The 20,332-nt window shown below is 41.8% G+C and overlaps 1 protein-coding gene across 1 annotated transcript in view; it reads right to left on the bottom strand.

The window, feature by feature from the left end:
• Nucleotides 1-19,871, bottom strand: part of LOC121549027 (ubiquitin-conjugating enzyme E2 J1-like) — a 39,845-nt gene extending 19,974 nt beyond the window's left edge. The window contains exon 1 of the mRNA XM_041860814.1: nucleotides 19,541-19,871. Coding sequence (XP_041716748.1) covers nucleotides 19,541-19,571 — 31 coding nt within the window. The 5' untranslated portion in view covers nucleotides 19,572-19,871. The remainder of the gene's footprint in view (nucleotides 1-19,540) is intronic.
• Nucleotides 19,872-20,332: the final 461 nt, after the last annotated feature.

Raw genomic sequence — 20,332 nt, 5'->3', positions numbered from 1 at the left:
CAGACGGTCCTGGACATGCGCTGGCTTGAGCAGGGGGACCTTGCGTGCGCTGCAGGATTTTAATCCATGACGGCGTAGTGTGTTACTAATGGTTTTCTTTGAGACTGTGGTCCCAGCTCTCTTCAGGTCATTGACCAGGTCCTGCCGTGTAGTTCTGGGCTGATCCCTCACCTTCCTCATGATCATTGATGCCCCACGAGGTGAGATCTTGCATGGAGCCCCAGACCGAGGGTGATTGACCGTCATCTTGAACTTCTTCCATTTTCTAATAATTGCGCCAACAGTTGTTGCCTTCTCACCAAGCTGCTTGCCTATTGTCCTGTAGCCCATCCTAGCCTCGTGCAGGTCTACAATTTTATCCCTGATGTCCTTACACAGCTCTCTGGTCTTGGCCATTGTGGAGAGGTTGGAGTCTGTTTGGTTGAGTGTGTGGACAGGTGTCTTTTATAGAGGTAACGAGATCAAACAGGTGCAGTTAATACAGTTAATGAGTGGAGAACAGGAGGGATTCTTAAAGAAAAACTAACAGGTCTGTGAGAGCCGGAATTCTTACTGGTTGGTAGGTGATCAAATACTTATGTCATGCAATAAAATGCAAATGAATTACTTTAAAATCATAAAATGTGATTTTCTGGATTTTTGTTTTAGATTCCGTCTCTCACAGTTGAAGTGTACCTATGATAAAAATTACAGACCTCTACATGCTTTGTAAGTAGGAAAACCTGCAAAATCGGCAGTGTGACTGGCTGAAAAACGCTGCCTGTCTGTCTGTCTCGTGCCTGACTCCCGACACGTTCATTACTAAGGGACAATAGTATTTGCAAATGTTGGAGATAATATCTAGATGCTTTTTACAGTGGAGATCAAGTTTATAAAATGCATAACTGGGCAGTGGATCTGTAAAAGTAGTAGTAGTAGTGCATTGTTAGGTAACGATGGCTCTTTTTATGAATGTACTGGCCATGTGTATGTTGTCTAGTATATCATGGGCAGCATCGGCTCTAACAATGGGAATTCCAAACACCCGATGTATAATGCACACTAATCAAAATGTCATACCGTGCAGAGGTGTTAGAGCATTACGATTCAACATGTTAGCACTGTGTGATTCAACATGTTAGCAACTGCTTCACAAAGTTCCCAGTAGCAGTTGAGTTGTCAGCGCGCAAGGTCTGTTATTGAGTTGTTAGGCTACCCACCGACCCGTAGAAAAGGAGGGGAGAAGGAACCCAAATTGGAAAATAATTGGAAAAGTGGAACTAAGGGGTATTCAGACAAACATAATTGGTTTGGAATCCTAAAGAAGACTAAAAGTGAGCCTGTGAATTGAGCTCAGGAGGAGTGGGGACCAACGGGATGGAAAGAAACCCTGGCCAGTCTGACTGTGTCTGAAAATGTTACCAGCAATCAAATCCTTGCTTCCTCCATCCTTGTTTCCTCAATTCCTCTCAAAGCACATTGGTGGAGACGATCCAAGGTCCCTCCCTTGAACCTACTCCTCCAATGAGCTTTAAGGTTTTTTAAAGGAATTGAGGAAACAAGGACAGACGAAGCAAGGATTTCAGCTAGTAATGTTTTTCAGACCCGTGTGACTGTAGGGCAGGGGAAGGAAAGCAGTTTAAGGCAGTGGAACAGAGAGGCTCTGACATCACACGCCTCCCAGGGCATGTGTTCCAGATCTCATCCCGCCTCTGCCTAGACACTCTAAAGACTTAACTATTTGTACCATTCTGTAATCCTGCACTGGAAATATAAGAAAAATTAAGGAAAGTCAGTTTGTGTGTGATAAGAATGCATTGATTAAACTCTCTCCCCCCCCCTCCTCCCCCTGTTAAACCACAGACAACAGGGTCACAGACGGTAGGAAGTAGGAACCCAAATCAAGTTGAGTGTCCTGGAAAAAATGTTATGTGTAAACACAAGATGAGAGTTATCACAAGATGAGGTTGACATAGAGCTGGGACAATAAACCAACATTACCGACACAGACCATACCAATCACTTATTGCAGGCATTTTGCTGATGTCCTTCATTACGATAAGTAGGCTATACTAGAGAAATGTGAAATTAAATACGTTTGCTAATATGGGTGATTGTTAATGGGACAATTGATGGCTACAACTGTCAAACTAGTAGTAGTAGTTTAAAGGATAATAAAACAATTACTGAGGTGCACATTAATGTTATAAACGTATCATTCTATTTATCATTATCGCATCAATTCATCGCGATATGGATTTGTCCATCTCCCAGCTTTATTATGACATGCTAATAAGTGCATAAGACTATTTGCATGAAACCATTCTGAGAGCGAATGACATGACAATGTGACCAAAGCAATGGGGGAATCATATTTTCCAAAGAGAATGACTGTCTTGAGAAATCTCTTTTTACATCCAGATTTGTCAGCTTAGTGATGCCATTGGTTTCTATTGACACTTTAAATCAAGCTTAGAAGTCATCTTGTAGGAGAAGACACCAACAGATGCATTTCTGTCTACAATCAACATTGAAGAAACAATCCCTAATACTTGGAAATCTGTAAAAAAATATATATAGATACTAAGCTTCAACAGAAAGCAGCACAGTACAACAAAGCTGTCAGACCGTGTGTTGGAGCTTATACTCGAATAAAAGTTCAACCGTAGAATTGGAATGAAATGTATTTAAACCACAACTTGAACCATTTTACAAAGGAAATATTCATCATTTTCTGTGGAATTGTGCAATAGATTGTTTTAGGTTGTCCCCTTTTGTTACCACCGGCTTTTGCCCAATCCTAAACAAGACTCCCGGGCAGCAATTAAAATGTGTTGCATTCTTATAAAATTTGAATAAATTAGAGTGCTTAACGAGCTTGTACAGTATGAATAGGTTATAGTCAGCTCACGGCTGTCCTTGTACAGTACATATTGAACAAAGACTGTAGGGAGCGAAGAGGTCATCGTAGAAAATAGCCTATATGGTTTGCCCAGTATAGTGGAATGTGTATGTGAGGGAGGAAGAATGTGTGTGTGTGTGTGTTAGTGTGTGTACGAACTACAACCTCTTCCCTAATGCATTGATGCATTTGGCCCACAGAAACCCTGGACCAGAAGAGTCAGCAAGGGGGATGCGTGGTGTAAGTTGCCCTGACAGCCACTGAGTTTTAACACGACTCCCCAGCAGGCCTTCACACAACAAGCCTGCAGAGCAGAGCTAGCAAGCCTTCCTTTCTCTCTCCACAGCAACAACAGATGATGCATTCACACACTGGAGGAGCTACTGCGGAGGAGGAGGACCATGTGTACAAATCCCTGGAGTGTGATTATGAGCAGAAAACTGTTTCCTGGTCTAAAAATAACAAGTGAGGGAGTCCATCTTTCCTATGTGTGGATATAGTTTTTCATGGTTGTAGCCATATTTAAGTTGATACCTCTCCTGCTGTGTGGTGGCAGACAAAATCTTCCACTTGGGACTTCTTTATGGTAGAGAGCTGGGAAAATGAGTGTGACAGAGGTGAAATACGGTATCAGAGGCAGGCCAGGCTTGCAAATGAGAGCCACTTGGAGTGTCTCAACTCCACAGCTCCATGTCTCATCCAGCCTGATTACAAGCTCCAAGCTCAGTCTGTGCCACTAAGCCCTCCAGTCATGGGCCTGATCCCCGGGCCATGGCAGCTGTCAACAGAAGCCTGTCCCAGATCTCATTGGGTAATATGGGTCCCTCCTCCAACTCCCACATAGTGGTTGTCTCTCTCAGCAGTTGGCTGAATAATTGTGTGAGCATTTCGCCGAAACAGGGTTGATACAGTAGGCTGGTGGGATGAGCAGTTGCTACGAAAATACTGTACACTGAGGGGTTTAAATTGGGATTTGATTTGACAAATTAAAAACAGGTTTTTGTAGGGTTGATTTCCAGATTAAACACTAGCACAGTGTGGTCTGCTTGTGTGGGCACACCACCCCTTCTGTGATGATTATCCGGATGAGACAGCTGTTGGGCATTTCCATGTAAAGGACCCATGAGCACCAACGTGAAGTTCATAGAAGCATGTCAGATCTGGTGTTAAATAAAAGCTAACAGTCTATATTTTTTGTCCTACCACTTTTAAAGAGATCCAACTCTTTTAAATAATTATAGGCCAATCTCAAAGCTGTCACCCCTGGCAAAAATACTTGAAACCCTTGTTAGTGAACAGCTAAAATAGTTTTTATATACTAACTCTATTTTATCAATGTACCAATCGGGCTTCAGGAAGAAGCATAGCACAATTACAGCAGCCATGAAGGTTTTAAATGATATCACTGAAGCCCTTGACAAAAAACAGCACTGTGTCTCACTTTTTATTGATCTCTCTAAGGCTTTTGATACAGCTGATCATGCTATACGGAGGCAGAGATTGTCGAGTGTCGGTCTTTCGGAGCATGCAGTTGCATGGTTTGCTAACTATTTGTCTGATAGAACTCAGTGCACTCAATTTGATGGGCTCATGTCTGTTAAATTGTCTGTCTAATGGTGTGCACCAGGGCTCTGTACTTGGTCCCCTCTTATTCACTATTTATATTTAAAAAAATTGACTTCACTTTTAGCTGACGATACTGTTATTTATTGTTGTGCCTCGTCTCGCACAAAAGTTTTCCAGAACTTGCAAACTGCTTTTTATACTGTTCAACATACCTTGTGTCAATTTAAGCTTATCCACAATGCTGACAAAACTAAACTAATGGTGTTTTCTAAAGCAAGAAATAGACCACTGAACCTTTCACCTATTACTACCTGTCAGGGCAATGAGATTGAGGTTGTAATCTCATAAATATCTTGGAATTTTAATTTATGACAGCCTCCCTTTTAAATTGCATATTCAACAACTTACAAAAAAATTGAAGCTGAAGTTGGGATTTTATTTTAGGAATAAGGCCTATTTTTCTTTTGAAGCCAGAAGGAGTATCAGCTACATGTATGCCTATCCTAGACTATGGTGATATTTTATATATGAATGCATCCGCTCAGTGTTTGAGATCAATTGACACCTTTTATCATGGAGCATTGAGATTTATTTTAAACTGCAAAACCCTTACGCACCATTGCACTTTATATACCAGGGTTGGCTGGCCTTCTCTAGTCACTCGTAGGCTCAGTCACTGGTATACTTTTATTTACAAAGCCATTTTGGGTTTACTACCATTTTATCTGGGCATTTTTATTCTTCAGTAATGTGGTGGGTACTCCCTTCGTTCGCAGGACTTTATCCTGCTAACTGTTCCAAATGTCCGAACTGAATTTGGTAAAAGGACTTTTATATACTCTGCGCCATCGGCTTGGAACGCCTTACAACATACATTTAAACTGGAAGAACTTGTCCCGATTGGTGTTTTTAAATCATTGATGAAGGATTGAGGCTGATTCCTTGACCTATCAATGTTTTTAAATTGCTGTTTTATGATTTTGTTCTGCTCCTGTGATTTCTATGGATGTTTACTAGATTACTTGTAGTTTTTCATGTTGTCTGTCTGTAATTGTGTAATGACTTGGTGCTGCATATCTTGGCCAGGATGCTCTTGTAAAAGAGATTTCAAATCTCAATCAGCCCTTCCTGGTTAAATAAATAAAAATAAATAAATCTCATTAATATAAGTATTCACACCCCTGAGTCAATACATGTTAGAATCACCTCTGGCGGCGATTACAGCTGTGAGTCTTTCTGGGTAAGTCTCAAAAGCAGTGTTCACATTAGCAGTTTGAAGTGACTAAAATCATTTTTGGGGGCATTTCTGATTCAAATTTGTTTTTTTCCTGCAGTCTGAACAGCCAAGAAGCACATGGAATCGTATATTTCAAGCCACATTTCAAATCACCTTCGTAGATGGTTTGAAGTCAGATACAAATCTGATTCCTGGCCATGTGACTTGTGTCTAAAATGGTCAAATCTGATGTATTTGCCCTCAAGTTGTTTTTAGACGGTTATTTGGCATATCTTGTTGCTTGCTAGCTACTCTGTTGACAGTTTGACAAGAACATGTATGTGGTAGCCAACTAGCTTGCTAATTGTTTACAAACAAATTAGTGAATGTGCCAGAAAGCTAAAACAGCTACCTAGTTGCCTGCTGTGGCTAGCCAAAAAGGACTTGTTTTAAAAGTTGGATAATCTTATCCTTTGAGGCTTTAAAAGTGTTCTTACACTATTTTAAACATTAAAAGCAACTTGGAAATGTCCATGGCAGGCATTGTTTTCACCTTAGCTTGCGACATAACTTCTGATTGATAGGAAGCACGAGCACCACCATTCAGCCTACACCACTGCACACACACCCGTTGTTACTATGAGAATTAGCGTAACCATGTCAGCAAATGACTGCTGTCTGAACACACACAAATCCGATTTGGTCACTTGCAACTTGCTGTTTGAACAGTCAGTATTCCAAAACAGATTTGAAAAACAAAACTGATTTGAGCATTAAGGCCTGCACTGTGAACAAGGCTTTATAGCTTTGCACACCTGGATTGAACAATATTTGCACATTATTCATAAAAAAAATATTTAAGCTCTGTCAAGTTGGTGATTGATCATTGATAGACAGCCATTTAAGTCTTGTCATAGATTTTCAAGCCAATTTAAGTCAAAACTGTAACTATGCCACTCAGGAACATTTAATGTTGTCTTGGTAAGCAACTCCAGTGTATATTTGGCCATGTGTTTTAGGTCATTGTCCTGCTGAAAGGTTAATTTGTCTCCCAGTGTCTGTTGGAAATCAGAGTGAACCAGGTTTCCTCTAGGATTTTGCCTGTGACTAGTTCTATTCAGTTTCTTTTTATCCTAAAAAAAACTCCCTAGTCCTTGCCGATTACAAGCATACCCATAACATGATGCAGCCACTACAATGCTTGAAAATATGAAGAGTGGTACTCAGTGATGTGTTGGATTTGTCCTCAGGACAAAAAGTTCATTTCTTAGCTATTTTTAAAAAAAGTTTTACTTCAGTGCCTTATTGCAAACAGGATGCATGTTTTGAAAGATGTTTTATTCTGTACAGGCGTCCTTCTTTTTACTCTGTCATTTAGGTTAGTATTGTGGAGTAACAACAATGTTGTTGATCCAGCCTCAGTTCTCCTATCACAGCCATTAAACTCTAACTGTTTTAAAGTCACCATTGGCCTCATGGTAAAATCCCTGAGCGGTTTCCTTCCTCTCGGCAACTAAGTTAGGAAGTACGCCTGTATATTTGTAGTGACTGGGTGTATTGATACACCATCCAAGTGTAATTAATAACTTCACCATACTCAAAGGGATATTCAGTGTCTTTAAAAAAATATATTACTCATCTACCAATAGGTGCCCTTCTTTGCGAGGCATTGGTTGAATCTGTGCTTGAAATTCACTGATCGACTGAGGGACCTTACAGATAATTGTATGTGTGGGGTACATAGATGACGTAGTCATTCAAAAATCATGTTCATGCAACTTATGTGACATGTAAAGCAAATGTTTTACTTCTGATCTTATTTAGGCTTGCCATAACAAAGGGCTTGACTACTTATTGACTCAAGACACTTCAGCTTTTAATTTTTAATTAATTTGTAAACATTAGTCCACTTTAACATTATGGGTTATTGTGTCTAGCAGTGACACAAAATCTCAATTTAATTCATTTTATATTCAGGCTGTAACAACAAACTGCAGAAAAAGGCCTGGGGTGTGAATACTTGCTGAAGGCACTGTGCATTTTTCAACAATTTTCTATCCTAAATATTAGGAAATAGTAAAGGCTTTGATTTCTGGTCAAAGATGGAAAAGGGGTCTTAGAAAACACCTACCAGAAAAAGTCTTAAGGTATTAGAAATACATCAAAACACAATAATGTTGAAGTAAAGACCCTAGCCAGCTATTATAAACACAATTTATTATGTAAAAAAAAATTTTCTGCCTTGTAGAAGTTCAAGAAAATTTGCCCTGTGCCTTGTAAATCCATTACCAAAAACCCACATCTCTCCCTCACGAGGGAGGATAATGAAAGATCACAAAAATAACAAGTACAGTGGGGAAAAAAAGTATTTAGTCAGCCACCAATTGTGCAAGTTCTCCCACTTAAAAAGATGAGAGAGGCCTGTAATTTTCATCATAGGTACATGTCAACTATGACAGACAAAAGGAGAAAAGAAAATCCAGAAAATCACATTGTAGGATTTTTAATGAATTTATTTGCAAATTATGGTGGAAAATAAGTATTTGGTCAATAACAAAAGTTTATCAATACTTTGTTATATACCCTTGTTATATACTCATTTTCTGTAAGTCTTCACAAGGTCTTCACACACCGTTGCTGGTATTTTGGCCCATTCCTCCATGCAGATCTCCTCTAGAGCAGTGATGTTTTGGGGCTGTCGCTGGGCAACACGGACTTTCAACTCCCTCCAAAGATTTTCTATGGGGTTGAGATCTGGAGACTGGCTAGGCCACTCCAGGACCTTGAAATGTTTCTTACGAAGCCACTCCTTTGTTGCCCGGGCAGTGTGTTTGGGATCATTGTCATGCTGAAAGACCCAGCCACGTTTCATCTTCAATGCCCTTGCTGATGGAAGGAGGTTTTCACTCAAAATCTCACGATACATGGCCCCATTCATTCTTTCCTTTATACGGATCGGTCGGCCTGGTCCCTTTGCAGAAAAACAGCCCCAAAGCATGATGTTTCCACCCCCATGCTTCACAGTAGGTAGGGTGTTCTTTGGATGCAACTCAGCATTCTTTGTCCTCCAAACACGACGAGTTGAGTTTTTACCAAGAAGTTCTATTTTGGTTTCATCTGACCATATGACATTCTCCCAATCCTCTTCTGGATCATCCAAATGCACTCTAGCAAACTTCAGACGGGCCTGGACATATACTGGCTTAAGCAGGGGGACACGTCTTGCACTGCAGGATTTGAGTCCCTGGCGGCGTAGTGTGTTACTGATGGTAGGCTTTGTTACTTTGGTCCCAGCTCTCTGCAGGTCATTCACTAGGTCCCCCCCGTGTGGTTCTGGGATTTTTGCTCACCGTTCTTGTGATCATTTTGACCCCACAGGGTGAGATCTTGCGTGGAGCCGCAGATCGAGGGAGATTATCAGTGGTCTTATATGTCTTCCATTTCCTAATAATTTCTCCCACAGTTGATTTCTTCAAACCAAGCTGCTTACCTATTGCAGATTCAGTCTTCCCAGCCTGGTGCAGGTCTACAATTTTGTTTCTGGTGTCCTTTGACAGCTCTTTGGTCTTGGCCATAGTGGAGTTTGGAGTGTGACTGTTTGAGGTTGTGGACAGGTGTCTTTTATACTGATAACAGGTGCCATTAATACAGGTGACGAGTGGAGGAAAGAGGAGCCTCTTAAAGAAGAAGTTACAGGTCTGTGAGAGCCAGAAATCTTGCTTGTTTGTAGGTAACCAAATACTTATTTTCCACCATAATTTGCAAATAAATTCCTTAAAAATCCTACAATGTGATTTTCTGGATTTTTTTTCTCATTTTGTCTGTCATAGTTGACGTTTACGTATGATGAAAATTACAGGCCTCTCTCATATTTTTAAGCGGGAGAACTTGCACAATTGGTGGCTGACTAAATACTTTTTTCCCCCACTGTAGGTAGACCTACCAATTAGTTAGTGTTTCTACTGATATCTATTTGGTTTATTAATTATTAAGTGATTAAAACAAATTCTGTTTCTAAGCGAACACCCTATTGTTTCTGCAGACATATTTGAATCTTAATTTGTAACAGATATTTAAGAGTTTTAGGAAAACATGGTCACATAAACTGAGGGAGAGTTTACCAAAATTATGTTACCAAAATGTGTTTTGGTTAAATGTTCAGTGTAAATTATTAAAAGTGGTCCATGTGCATAGAGTTCTATGGTTTGTTAAACTTTGAAATCAATGGTTTTTGTTTGGCATACATTTTAATGTGAAAGATTTGAGTCTCAGCACAATCCCGTTATCGTGATATTGCCCTGCTACAGTAGTGAACATAAAATATAGGCCTACATAGCATAACACTTCATATCAAGATTGTACATTTAGCCTACTTTGTCATAAAGTTGCAATTGCCCATTTGTTACTTAGTAGGGACATAGGCTATATGTATTTTAACTCAATCTGGGGAGTTTAATGCATAGCCTTATTGTTCACGGGCTATATTATAACCTGAAGGGCCACTGAGCACTCCAAGAACCACCCATCATTAAGTCCAATTCATTCGGTTTGGGTAATAAACACTGGCCCCAACACTAATTTTTACATAACCTTACTCATTTTAATATAGCTTGTGAACAAAAAGGCTATGCATCAAACGCCCCAGATTCAGAGTTAAAAGTTTACATATAGCCTATGTCCCTACTAAATCCAATTCATCCGGTTTGGGGAATAAACACTGGCTCCCTGTGAAAGAGCTGCAGCAGGCTTCAAAAACAATTATTCTGGTTGTGGCGGGGAAAGAGAAGAAACGCCTGAAGAAAATAAAAAGCATTGTTTTGTTTCGCATGTGGATGGTCGAATCGACATCGTCTTGGAGCAGTCTGGTATAGTTTGCACTCATTGTGTTTCCCATGGGACAGAAAGAAAGCAGAGATGCTGTTTTCGGACAACCTCCGATAGTGAACATGCACCCTCGTGTAGGCTAAACCACTCAGCCATCCCTCATTAAAGCCACTGTGGAATGAGGGGCTTTTGCAGTGAGAGTCAGGCTATCGGTTAAGTATGATGATTTATCGTAATAATTCACTAGGTAGGACAAAGACCTAACAGGACCTTAGGAAATCCTTAAAGGCTCAGTGCACTCAAAAACTGGATTGTCCTGTGTTTTATATATATTTCCATACTATGAGGTTGGAATAATACTGTGAAATTGTGAAAATTATGATAATGCCCTTTTAGTGTAAGAGCTGTTTGAAAAGTGAAATTTCAGCCAGTTTTGGTGGGATGGAGTTTTGGCCTTCCATGGTGACATCACCATTTAGTAAATTAGTTAAGACCAATAAGAGAGTTCCAAACCTCTCTGCCAATAAAAGCCAATTATCAGTTTTCCCCTCCCCACTCAGACCACTCCCAAACAGCAAAATTCTTGTTTGAGAAATTGCCCTTTGCTAAAAAGCTTTTTTTTTTTTTTTTACATTTGAATTGAAAACAATGACAGTAAGGTAGTTAATTGTTACTCAGAAATGATTTCATGTTGAGATAAAAAAAGGCTGCATTGGACCTTTAACAGTATTGCATAATTTGCTCAGTAAGAATCCAGCTTCAAAATCCTATATTAACCCTGATCTTGACAACAGTGACGTCAATCCTTGCACCAGTGCTCTTACTACGGCTCACAGACTTTTCATCAATACTCATACTCACTGCTGATTAGTGTTGTCACGATAACATAATTTTGACTTCGATACCGATACCAGGTTTAGTATCACGATACTCAATACCAAAATGATAAAAAAATTATACCACAGCAAAAAAAAGGCGTATTAGCCAAAGTCACAGAATGACACTTGATCTAGACAGATAAACTCAGCTACTGCTCTGTTCAATCGTTGGGCATCTTTTGAGTTCAATATCATTATATTTGAAATTTGATGTCAACATTTCAGACAGCCATGTATGCATTAATGAATCAATTAAACAATCATACAATTAATTAGACTTCGATTTTACCAATCTAACCACATAACAACATAATAGTAATCATTTATTTGAACGCTAAATCTCTACAGTTGACAAAATCTGTTTCCCTTCCATTTGGGATCCATTTTATTGTACTGATTAACAACATTTGCATATAGGTAGCAATATCTTATTTTATCAAATTGCACGCTGACTTTAAGACCCAGTAATGATGTCATGGAGACATGCCCACACGGTCAGTTGAGTTAGGTGAGGGAGAGAGACATTACACAGACAAAAGTATCTTTGGATGTGAGGGAGACGATTAAGTGAATTAATAATGTTTTTGGGGAGAAACCGCTTTGAAATCAGCATATCTTTGCGTTATGGTTAGCATATTATCACAAACAAAGTATTACTGTAGTGAATTGATGTTAGCGTCCTTCAGCTGTAAGCTATCAAAGAAAGTTAGCCTACAAAGCTGGAAGCTATCGGTATCTTCTTGTATTGTAAAGTGTTGAAGCCTGTATGGGCATTGCTTTTAACAGTTTCAAAATGTCTACATGCCGTGTCGCAGCCCAGACTCCCAGTGCTCTAGCAATGTATGAGTAAGTGGCAAGAGGTATGCACGGTGCGCTTGCGACAGGCTTGATCGTGCCAATCAGTAGACGACGTGAGACACATTTGACAGTACCGAAAGTAACAAATTCTAGTACCGAACCATTTTTCATGTTCTAGTATCGAAAAAGTACCAAAGTTAACTGGATCCGTTGCTTGCTCTGCTGGATAAGTGGAACTCGGTCTGCAGGTGTGAAGCACTTGTCTCCCTGTGGAAGCTAAGGACCCTGGGACTAAACACCTCCCTCTGCAACTGGATCCTGGACTTCCTGATGGGCCACCTCCAGGTGGTAAGGGTAGGTAACAACACATCTGCCACGCTGATCCTCAACACGGGGGCCCCTCAGGGGTGCGTGCTTAGTCCCCTCCTGTACTCCCTGTTCACCCATGACTGCGTGGCCAAGCACGACTCCAACATCATCATTACGTTTGCTGACGACACAACAGTGGTAGGCCTGATCACCGACAACGTTGGGACAGCCTATAGGGAGGAGGTCAGAGACCTGGACGTGTGGTGCCAGGACAACAACCTCTCCCTCAACATGATCAAGACAAAAGGAGATGATCGTGGACTACAGGAAAAGGAGGGCCGAGCACGCCCCCATTCTCATCGACGGGGCTGTAGTGGAGCAGGTTGAGAGCTTCAAGTTCCTTGGTTTCCACATCACCAACAAACTATCATGGTCCAAACACACCAAGACAGCCGTAAAGAGGGCATGACAATGCCTATTCCCCCTCAGGAGACGGAAAAGTTTTGGCATGGGTCCTCAGATCCTCAAAAGGTTCTACAGCTGCACCATTGAGAGCATCCTGACTGGTTGCATCACCGCCTGGTATGGCAACTGCTCGGCCTCCAACAGCAAGGCGCTACAGAGGGTAGTGCGTACGGCCCAGTACATCACTGGGGCCAAGCTTCCTGCCTTCCAGGACCTCTATACCAGGCGGTGTCAGAGGAAGGCCCTAAAAACTGCCAAAGACTCCAGCCACCCTAGTCATAGACTGTTCTCTCTGCTACTGCACGGCAAGTGGTACCGGAGCGCCAAGTCTAGGTCCAAAAGGCTTCTGAACAGCTTCAACCCCCAAGCCATAAGACTGCTGAACAGCTAATCAAATGGCTACCCTGACTATTTGCATTGACCCCCCTTTTTTTACGCTGCTGCTACTCGCTGTTTATTATCTATGCATAGTCACTTTACCCCTACCTAAATGTACATATTACATTTTACATCACATTTTAGTAATTTAGCAGATGCTCTTATCCGGAGCGACTTACAGTTAGTGAGTGCATACATTTTTCATACTGGCCCCCCGTGGGAATCGAACCCACAACCCTGGCGTTGCAAGCGCCATGCTCTACCAACTGAGCTACAGGAGGCCCTGTATTACCTCAATTACCTCGACTAACCTGTACCCCCGCACATTGACTCGGTAACGGTACCCCTTGTATATAGCCTCGTTATTGTTATTTTATTGTTACTGTTATTTTTTACTTTAGTTTATTTAGTACATCTTTTTTCTTAAAACTGCATTGTTGGTTAAAATGCCAGTATACATTCTACAAATGGTGGAATAGGCAAAATACACTGCTCAAAAAAATAAAGGGAACACTAAAATAACACATCCTAGATCTGAATGAATGAAATAATCTTATTAAATACTTTTTTCTTTACATAGTTGAATGTGCTGACAACAAAATCACACAAAAATGATCAATGGAAATCAAATGTATCAACCCATGGAGGTCTGGATTTGGAGTCACCCTCAAAATTAAAGTGGAAAACCCCACTACAGGCTGATCCAACTTTGATGTAATGTCCTTAAAACAAGTCAAAATGAGGCTCAGTAGCGTGTGTGGCCTCCACGTGCCTGTATGACCTCCCTACAACGCCTGGGCATGCTCCTGATGAGGTGGCGGATGGTCTCCTGAGGGATCTCCTCCCAGACCTGGACTAAAGCATCAGCCAACTCCTGGACAGTCTGTGGTGCAACGTGGCGTTGGTGGATGGAGCGAGACATGATGTCCCAGATGTGCTCAATTGGATTCAGGTCTGGGGAACGGGCGGGCCAGTCCATAGCATCCATGCCTTCCTCTTGCAGGAACTGCTGACACACTCCAGCCACATGAGGTCCAGCATTGTCTTGCATTAGGAGGAACCCAGGGCCAACCGCACCAGCATATGGTCTCACAAGGGGTCTGAGGATCTCATCTCGGTACCTAATGGCAGTCAGGCTACCTCTGGCGAGCACATGGAGGGCTGTGCGGCCCCCAAAGAAATGCCACCCCACACCATGACTGACCCACCGCCAAACCGGTCATGCTGGAGGATGTTGCAGGCAGCAGAACGTTCTCCACGACGTCTCCAGACTCTGTCACGTCTGTCACATGTGCTCAGTGTGAACCTGCTTTCATCTGTGAAGAGCACAGGGCGCCAGTGGCGAATTTGCCAATCTTGGTGTTCTCTGGCAAATGCCAAAACGTCCTGCACGGTGTTGGGCTGTAAGCACAACCCCCACCTGTGGACGTCGGGCCCTCATACCACCCTCATGGAGTCTGTTTCTGACCGTTTGAGCAGACACATGCACATTTGTGGCCTGCTGGAGGTCATTTTGCAGGGCTCTGGCAGTGCTCCTCCTGCTCCTCCTTGCACAAAGGCGGAGGTAGCGGTCCTGCTGCTGGGTTGTTGCCCTCCCTACGGCCTCCTCCACGTCTCCTGATGTACTGGCCTGTCTCCTGGTAGCGCCTCCATGCTCTGGACACTACGCTGACAGACACAGCAAACCTTCTTGCCACAGCTCGCATTGATGTGCCATCCTGGATGAGCTGCACTACCTGAGCCACTTGTGTGGGTTGTAGACTCCGTCTCATGCTACCACTAGAGTGAAAGCACCGCCAGCATTCAAAAGTGACCAAAACATCAGCCGGGAAGCATAGGAACTGAGAAGTGGTCTGTGGTCACCACCTGCAAAACCAGTCCTTTATTGGGGGTGTCTTGCTAATTGCCTATAATTTCCACCTGTTGTCTATTCCATTTGCACAACAGCATGTGAAATTTATTGTCAATCAGTGTTGCTTCCTAAGTGGACAGTTTGATTTCACAGAAGTGTGATTGACTTGGAGCTACATTGTGTTGTTTAAGTGTTCCCTTTATTTTTTTGAGCAGTGTATGATAACACAACAACTGATGGCAGTAGCTAACTACTGTAGCTAACTAGCCAGCAAGCAACGCTAAAGAGATTGCAAACAGTTAACATAACTCTAACCAAACAAACAAAAATGTTTTTCTAAATATTAGCTAGCTGGCTAGCATTTGAGGCCAGCAAACACGTTCCTCACATGCTAGGAACGTATTTCCTCCAATGTTATAATGAAAAGGTGCCTCTCAGTACCAAAACACACGTTTTCTGGAGACTTGTGTGAGGAGTGCTGATGACGTCGCCCACTGTATGTGCTTTCGGTAGCCTGAATGCATAGAAACTGAGGAGTAATATGCACACAATGCATCCCTGACCACCACCTGAAGTGGTCAGCCAGATCTGAACACAATCAGACCACAAAGCAACTTTTGTGCGTCTAGACCAGTCTTTTCAATGCGATCTTCATATTCTGAACCAGTCTTTTCAATGCGATCTTCATATTCTGATAGCAGAAGATGCATGTAAGTGTCAAGTGTAGTGATGGGTTCTGACTTCTAAACTTGAAATATTGTTAATCATCAGTTATCATATAGAAAGGAGGAGTGCCAAAGTCTAGTTATCTGTAGGAGGAATGTATATGGTGGAGGCAGGTAAGCTTGGAATGTACTGAGTAAAGTAAAGACAATCACATGATTACAGTCACCGGTCGGGATTCACTACCCTAGTACTTTGTTTGTGAAACCATAACGCAAAGATATGCTGATTTCAAAGCTGATTGTCCCCAAAAACGTTATTAATTCACTTAATCGTCTCTCTCTCACGTCCAAAGATACTTTCCCCTTTTGTCTGTTTAAGGTCTCTCTCTCCCTCACTGAATGCTGCCACCCCTGTGCTTCACGGTTGGGATGGTGTTCTTCGGCTTGCAAGCTCCCCCCCTTTTCCTCCAAACATAACAATGGTCATTATGGGCAAACAGTTCTATTTTTGTTTCATCAGACCAGAGGACATTTCTCCAAAAAGTACGATCTTTGTCCCCATGTGCAGTTGCAAACCGTAGTCTGGCTTTTTTTATGGCAGTTTTGGAGCAGTGGCTTCTTCCTTGCTGAGCAGCCTTTCAGGTTATGTCGATATAGGACTTGTATTACTGTGGATATAGATACTTTTGTACCTGTTTCGTCCAGCATCTTCACAAGGTCCTTTGCTGTTGTTCTGGGATTGATTTGCACTTTTCGCACCAAAGTACGTTCATCTCTAGGAGACAGAACGCGTCTCCTTCCTGAGCGGTATGACGGCTGCGTAGTCCCATGGTGTTTATACTTGCGTACTATTGTTTGTACAGATGAACGTGGTACCTTCAGGCGTTTGGAAATTGCTCCCAAGGATGAACCAGACTTGTGGAGGTCTACAATTGTTTTTCTGAGGTCTTGGCTGATTTCTATTGATTTTCCCATGATGTCAAGCAAAGAGGCACTGAGTTTGAAGGTAGGCCTTGAAATACATCCACAGGTACACATCCAATTTATTCAAATTATGTCAATTAGCCTATCAGAAAGAAGTCCTAACCGACTTGCCAAAACTATAGTTTGTTAACAAGAAATTTGTGGCGCGGTTGAAAAACAAGTTTTAATGACTCCAACCTAAGTGTATGTAAACTTCCGACTTCAACTGTACATAGCTTCCTCAATTACCTTGTACCCCTGCACTGGTACTCCCTGTATATAGCCATGTTATTTTTACTCGTTATTGTTATTCGTTATTCACTGTGTATGTATTCCTCGTGTCACTATTTATATTTTATCTCTGCATTGTTGGAAAAGGACCCGTAACTAAGTATCGATTTGTTTAAAAAATGCTAGCGTTAGCTAGCACTAATTGGCTGTACCGTCACCAAAACTCCGGTATTTTTCATCCTATAGCTTGTTCTCCATCTTCTTTTTAAATAGTGTGCCAACATGTTTTCATCACTTATTTCCATGACATTATCAAAACTAATTTTCTCATACTCTCTCTTGTCTCTCTGCAGCAGATTTTTACATTTACATTTTTAGTCATTTAGCAGACGCTCTTATCCAGAGCGACTTACAGGAGCAATTAGGGTTAAGTGCCTTGCTTAAGGACACATCGACAGATTTTTCACCTAGTCGGCTCGGGGATTAGAACCAGCGACCTTTCGGTTACTGGCACAACGCTCTTACCCACTAAGTATGCAATATGTTTGGAACATATCGCAATAAAATCGCAATACATATCATATTGGCACCTAAGTATCGTGATAATATCGTATTGTGAGGTCCCTGGCAATTCCCAGCCGTAGTCAAAAGTAGTGCACTATATAGGAAATAGGGTGCCATTTGGGATGAAATCTATGTGGAGCTCTTCTTTAGCCGCGTCTCATAATAATGAGTCGGTGTGACAGAAGAAAAGCCTCTGCTGCCACATGGGCCTCCTGACTCCAGCGGTGAGCAGGGTTTCAGTCAGTGGACCTGGGGGATAGGATTATAATCCTGTACACAAAATCTTACATAACACATTTTAGTGTTTGCAGGCAACTGGGGACGATTCAGGCAGGGTGCATCCTGCGAGCAGGGAGACACCGTTACATAACGACTTTTAACCAAACTCATAAGAAGACACAATAGGATTTAGAGACATGGGCGATGATGGAATCGTCTGAGCTTACTACTGACCACTCCCCCTTCCAAACCTAGAGGAGGTCAATGTCCCAAATGGCACCATATTCTCTATATAGTGCACTACTTTTGACCAGAGCACTATGGGTCCTGGTCAAAAGTAGTGCACTAAATAGGGATAGGGTGCCATTTGGGAAGGGCCGAGGTTTTCGTTGTGGGTTTCTAATGCCGTTTCCTCACAGCTCTACAAGCTGGAAGGTAATGCCAGGTCTCAGAGACAATGTCACGCTCACCTTACAACAATAGGCTATTGAAAAATGAGGAAAGTGATACTCTAAGCATAGGATCTCCATTTGCTTATCCACACAAAAATGGGATATGGTAAATGCATCAGATACCAGAAAGTGCTGTAGCCTTGTCCTTATTTTGACTTGACCACTTTTCAAAACTGGAACCAAGTCTTTATTTGATCCTTTCAACACCCTAACTCAACTATAGCCTCAGCCTTATTTTGACCCCTTCTCAAAATCCAAACGCTAACTAACCCAAGCTGTATTTGTAAACCCTTCCTTTAAGTCCTTACCTTGAATGCAGCCCACTTGACAACCCACAACGAGCGTGCAAGGACAAGACAACTTTGATATACAAAATTTTGAGCAGAGAATTTAAAAATCTTCCCCCAACCCTCCACACTATACTTGATCTAGTGTGGAGGACAGGAACGACAGGATAAAAAATGCTTTATGCAAAAACAAGGTTACACATTTATTGACACAGCCCAAGGCTGGCCACAGAAGGCAGAAAATGAAATCTAGAAACCATGTCTAATTTGAGCTAGTGAGGAAACCACAGAACCCACTGAACACATGGAGCTTAGTGTAACTGATTAGCTGTGGTTGAAAGCGAGATGTTCCAACCCACTCAACTGTTCATGTTAAGATAATTCTGCACCTGCCACCAGTGTGCACTTGTGTGTGTGTCCTTGGACCAGGAAAGCCAGTCAGAGGCAGAATAACAATGTCAACATCAGAGGTGTCTGATACAGGTTCACTATTTTGGAGTGGTCATAACCAGGGCCCACTGCTCAGATTACTGTATTTTTGAGTAAGGTGTTAGTGAATGCAAATAACTACAACACTTAGGACACCAATTTTGCATTGTATCTATGCTCAATGACTCCACTAAGTCTGATCAAATGAACAGCAACACAAAAATAGACAAAAGTATATAATGACTTCAGTTAGTGTCCGTGAAGTGGAGGTTAGGCTACTTGTTATCTACTGACTGACAGACTGCTTGAAAAAAGCCATAACGTCTTGATTATTTTTTAATATTATGTCATTGTAATTTATATTCAAATATCATTGGGCACCTAGTTAGCTAAACATACAGTCAAACAAGCTAGCTATTATCAGTATGATGGTGGCATCACTTCTTCATGATGGGGAAACCCAACGCGAAAGTGAATAAAGCCAAATCCTTTCTACTAGGCTAAATAGCATTATCAAGTTAGCTAGTTCGACATATTGCAGTCTGTGTCATTTACAAACTTACCTGGGCTCTTGAGGTTATATTTGTTCTCCATTTTAACAAGTCAACTGGACTCAAAATGTTGCTAGCGTCTGTTTAGGAGAGACAGCTGACACACGCACATACAGCTAACGACGTTAGCTAGCTAACACTAGCCAATACTGTCTTTTGATTCGTCTGAAACTCAAAAACATGCGAGCAATGTATTCGGTAAAGCTCACCGAGAGCCAAAAGTCGTATGCAGTTTACCCTAAACAGCTGTCATAGAAGTTAGTTAGCTAGAAATGAAGTCCTGACGTGGCATAAGTCTGTTGTTCCACGAGTTTGGTAGACGACCTGTTCGAAAAGAGAAAAATGGCAGTCATGTGACGTCACATGAAAAACGTAAACAGGAAGTAGTAGAACTGTAACGGATTTGCACGATAAAACTTTATTAACACACTTTCTTTCTTTCCCTCCATTTAGCTATACTGAACAAAAATATAAACGCAACATGCAAGAATTTCAAAGATTTTACTGAGTTACAGTTCATATAAGGAATTCAGTCAATTGAAATAAATTCATTAGGCCCTAATCTATGGATTTCACATGACTGGGCAGGGGCGCAGCCATGCGTGGGCATGGGAGGGCATAGGCCCACCCACTTGGGAGCCAGGCCCACTCACTGGGGACCCAGGCCCAGCCAATAATAATTCGTTTTTCCCCACAAAAGGGCTTTATTACAGACATAAATACTCTTCTGCACCTCCTCAATTCTCTGGAAACATCTCTGGTGGACATTCCTGCAGTCAGCATGCCAATCGCATGCTCCTTCAA

Source organism: Coregonus clupeaformis, chromosome 33 (genome assembly GCF_020615455.1).
Source record: "Coregonus clupeaformis isolate EN_2021a chromosome 33, ASM2061545v1, whole genome shotgun sequence".
NCBI lineage: Eukaryota > Metazoa > Chordata > Actinopteri > Salmoniformes > Salmonidae > Coregonus > Coregonus clupeaformis.
The sequence above is the reverse complement of the archived record's forward strand: the minus strand, read 5'-3'. Positions and strand labels throughout refer to the sequence as shown.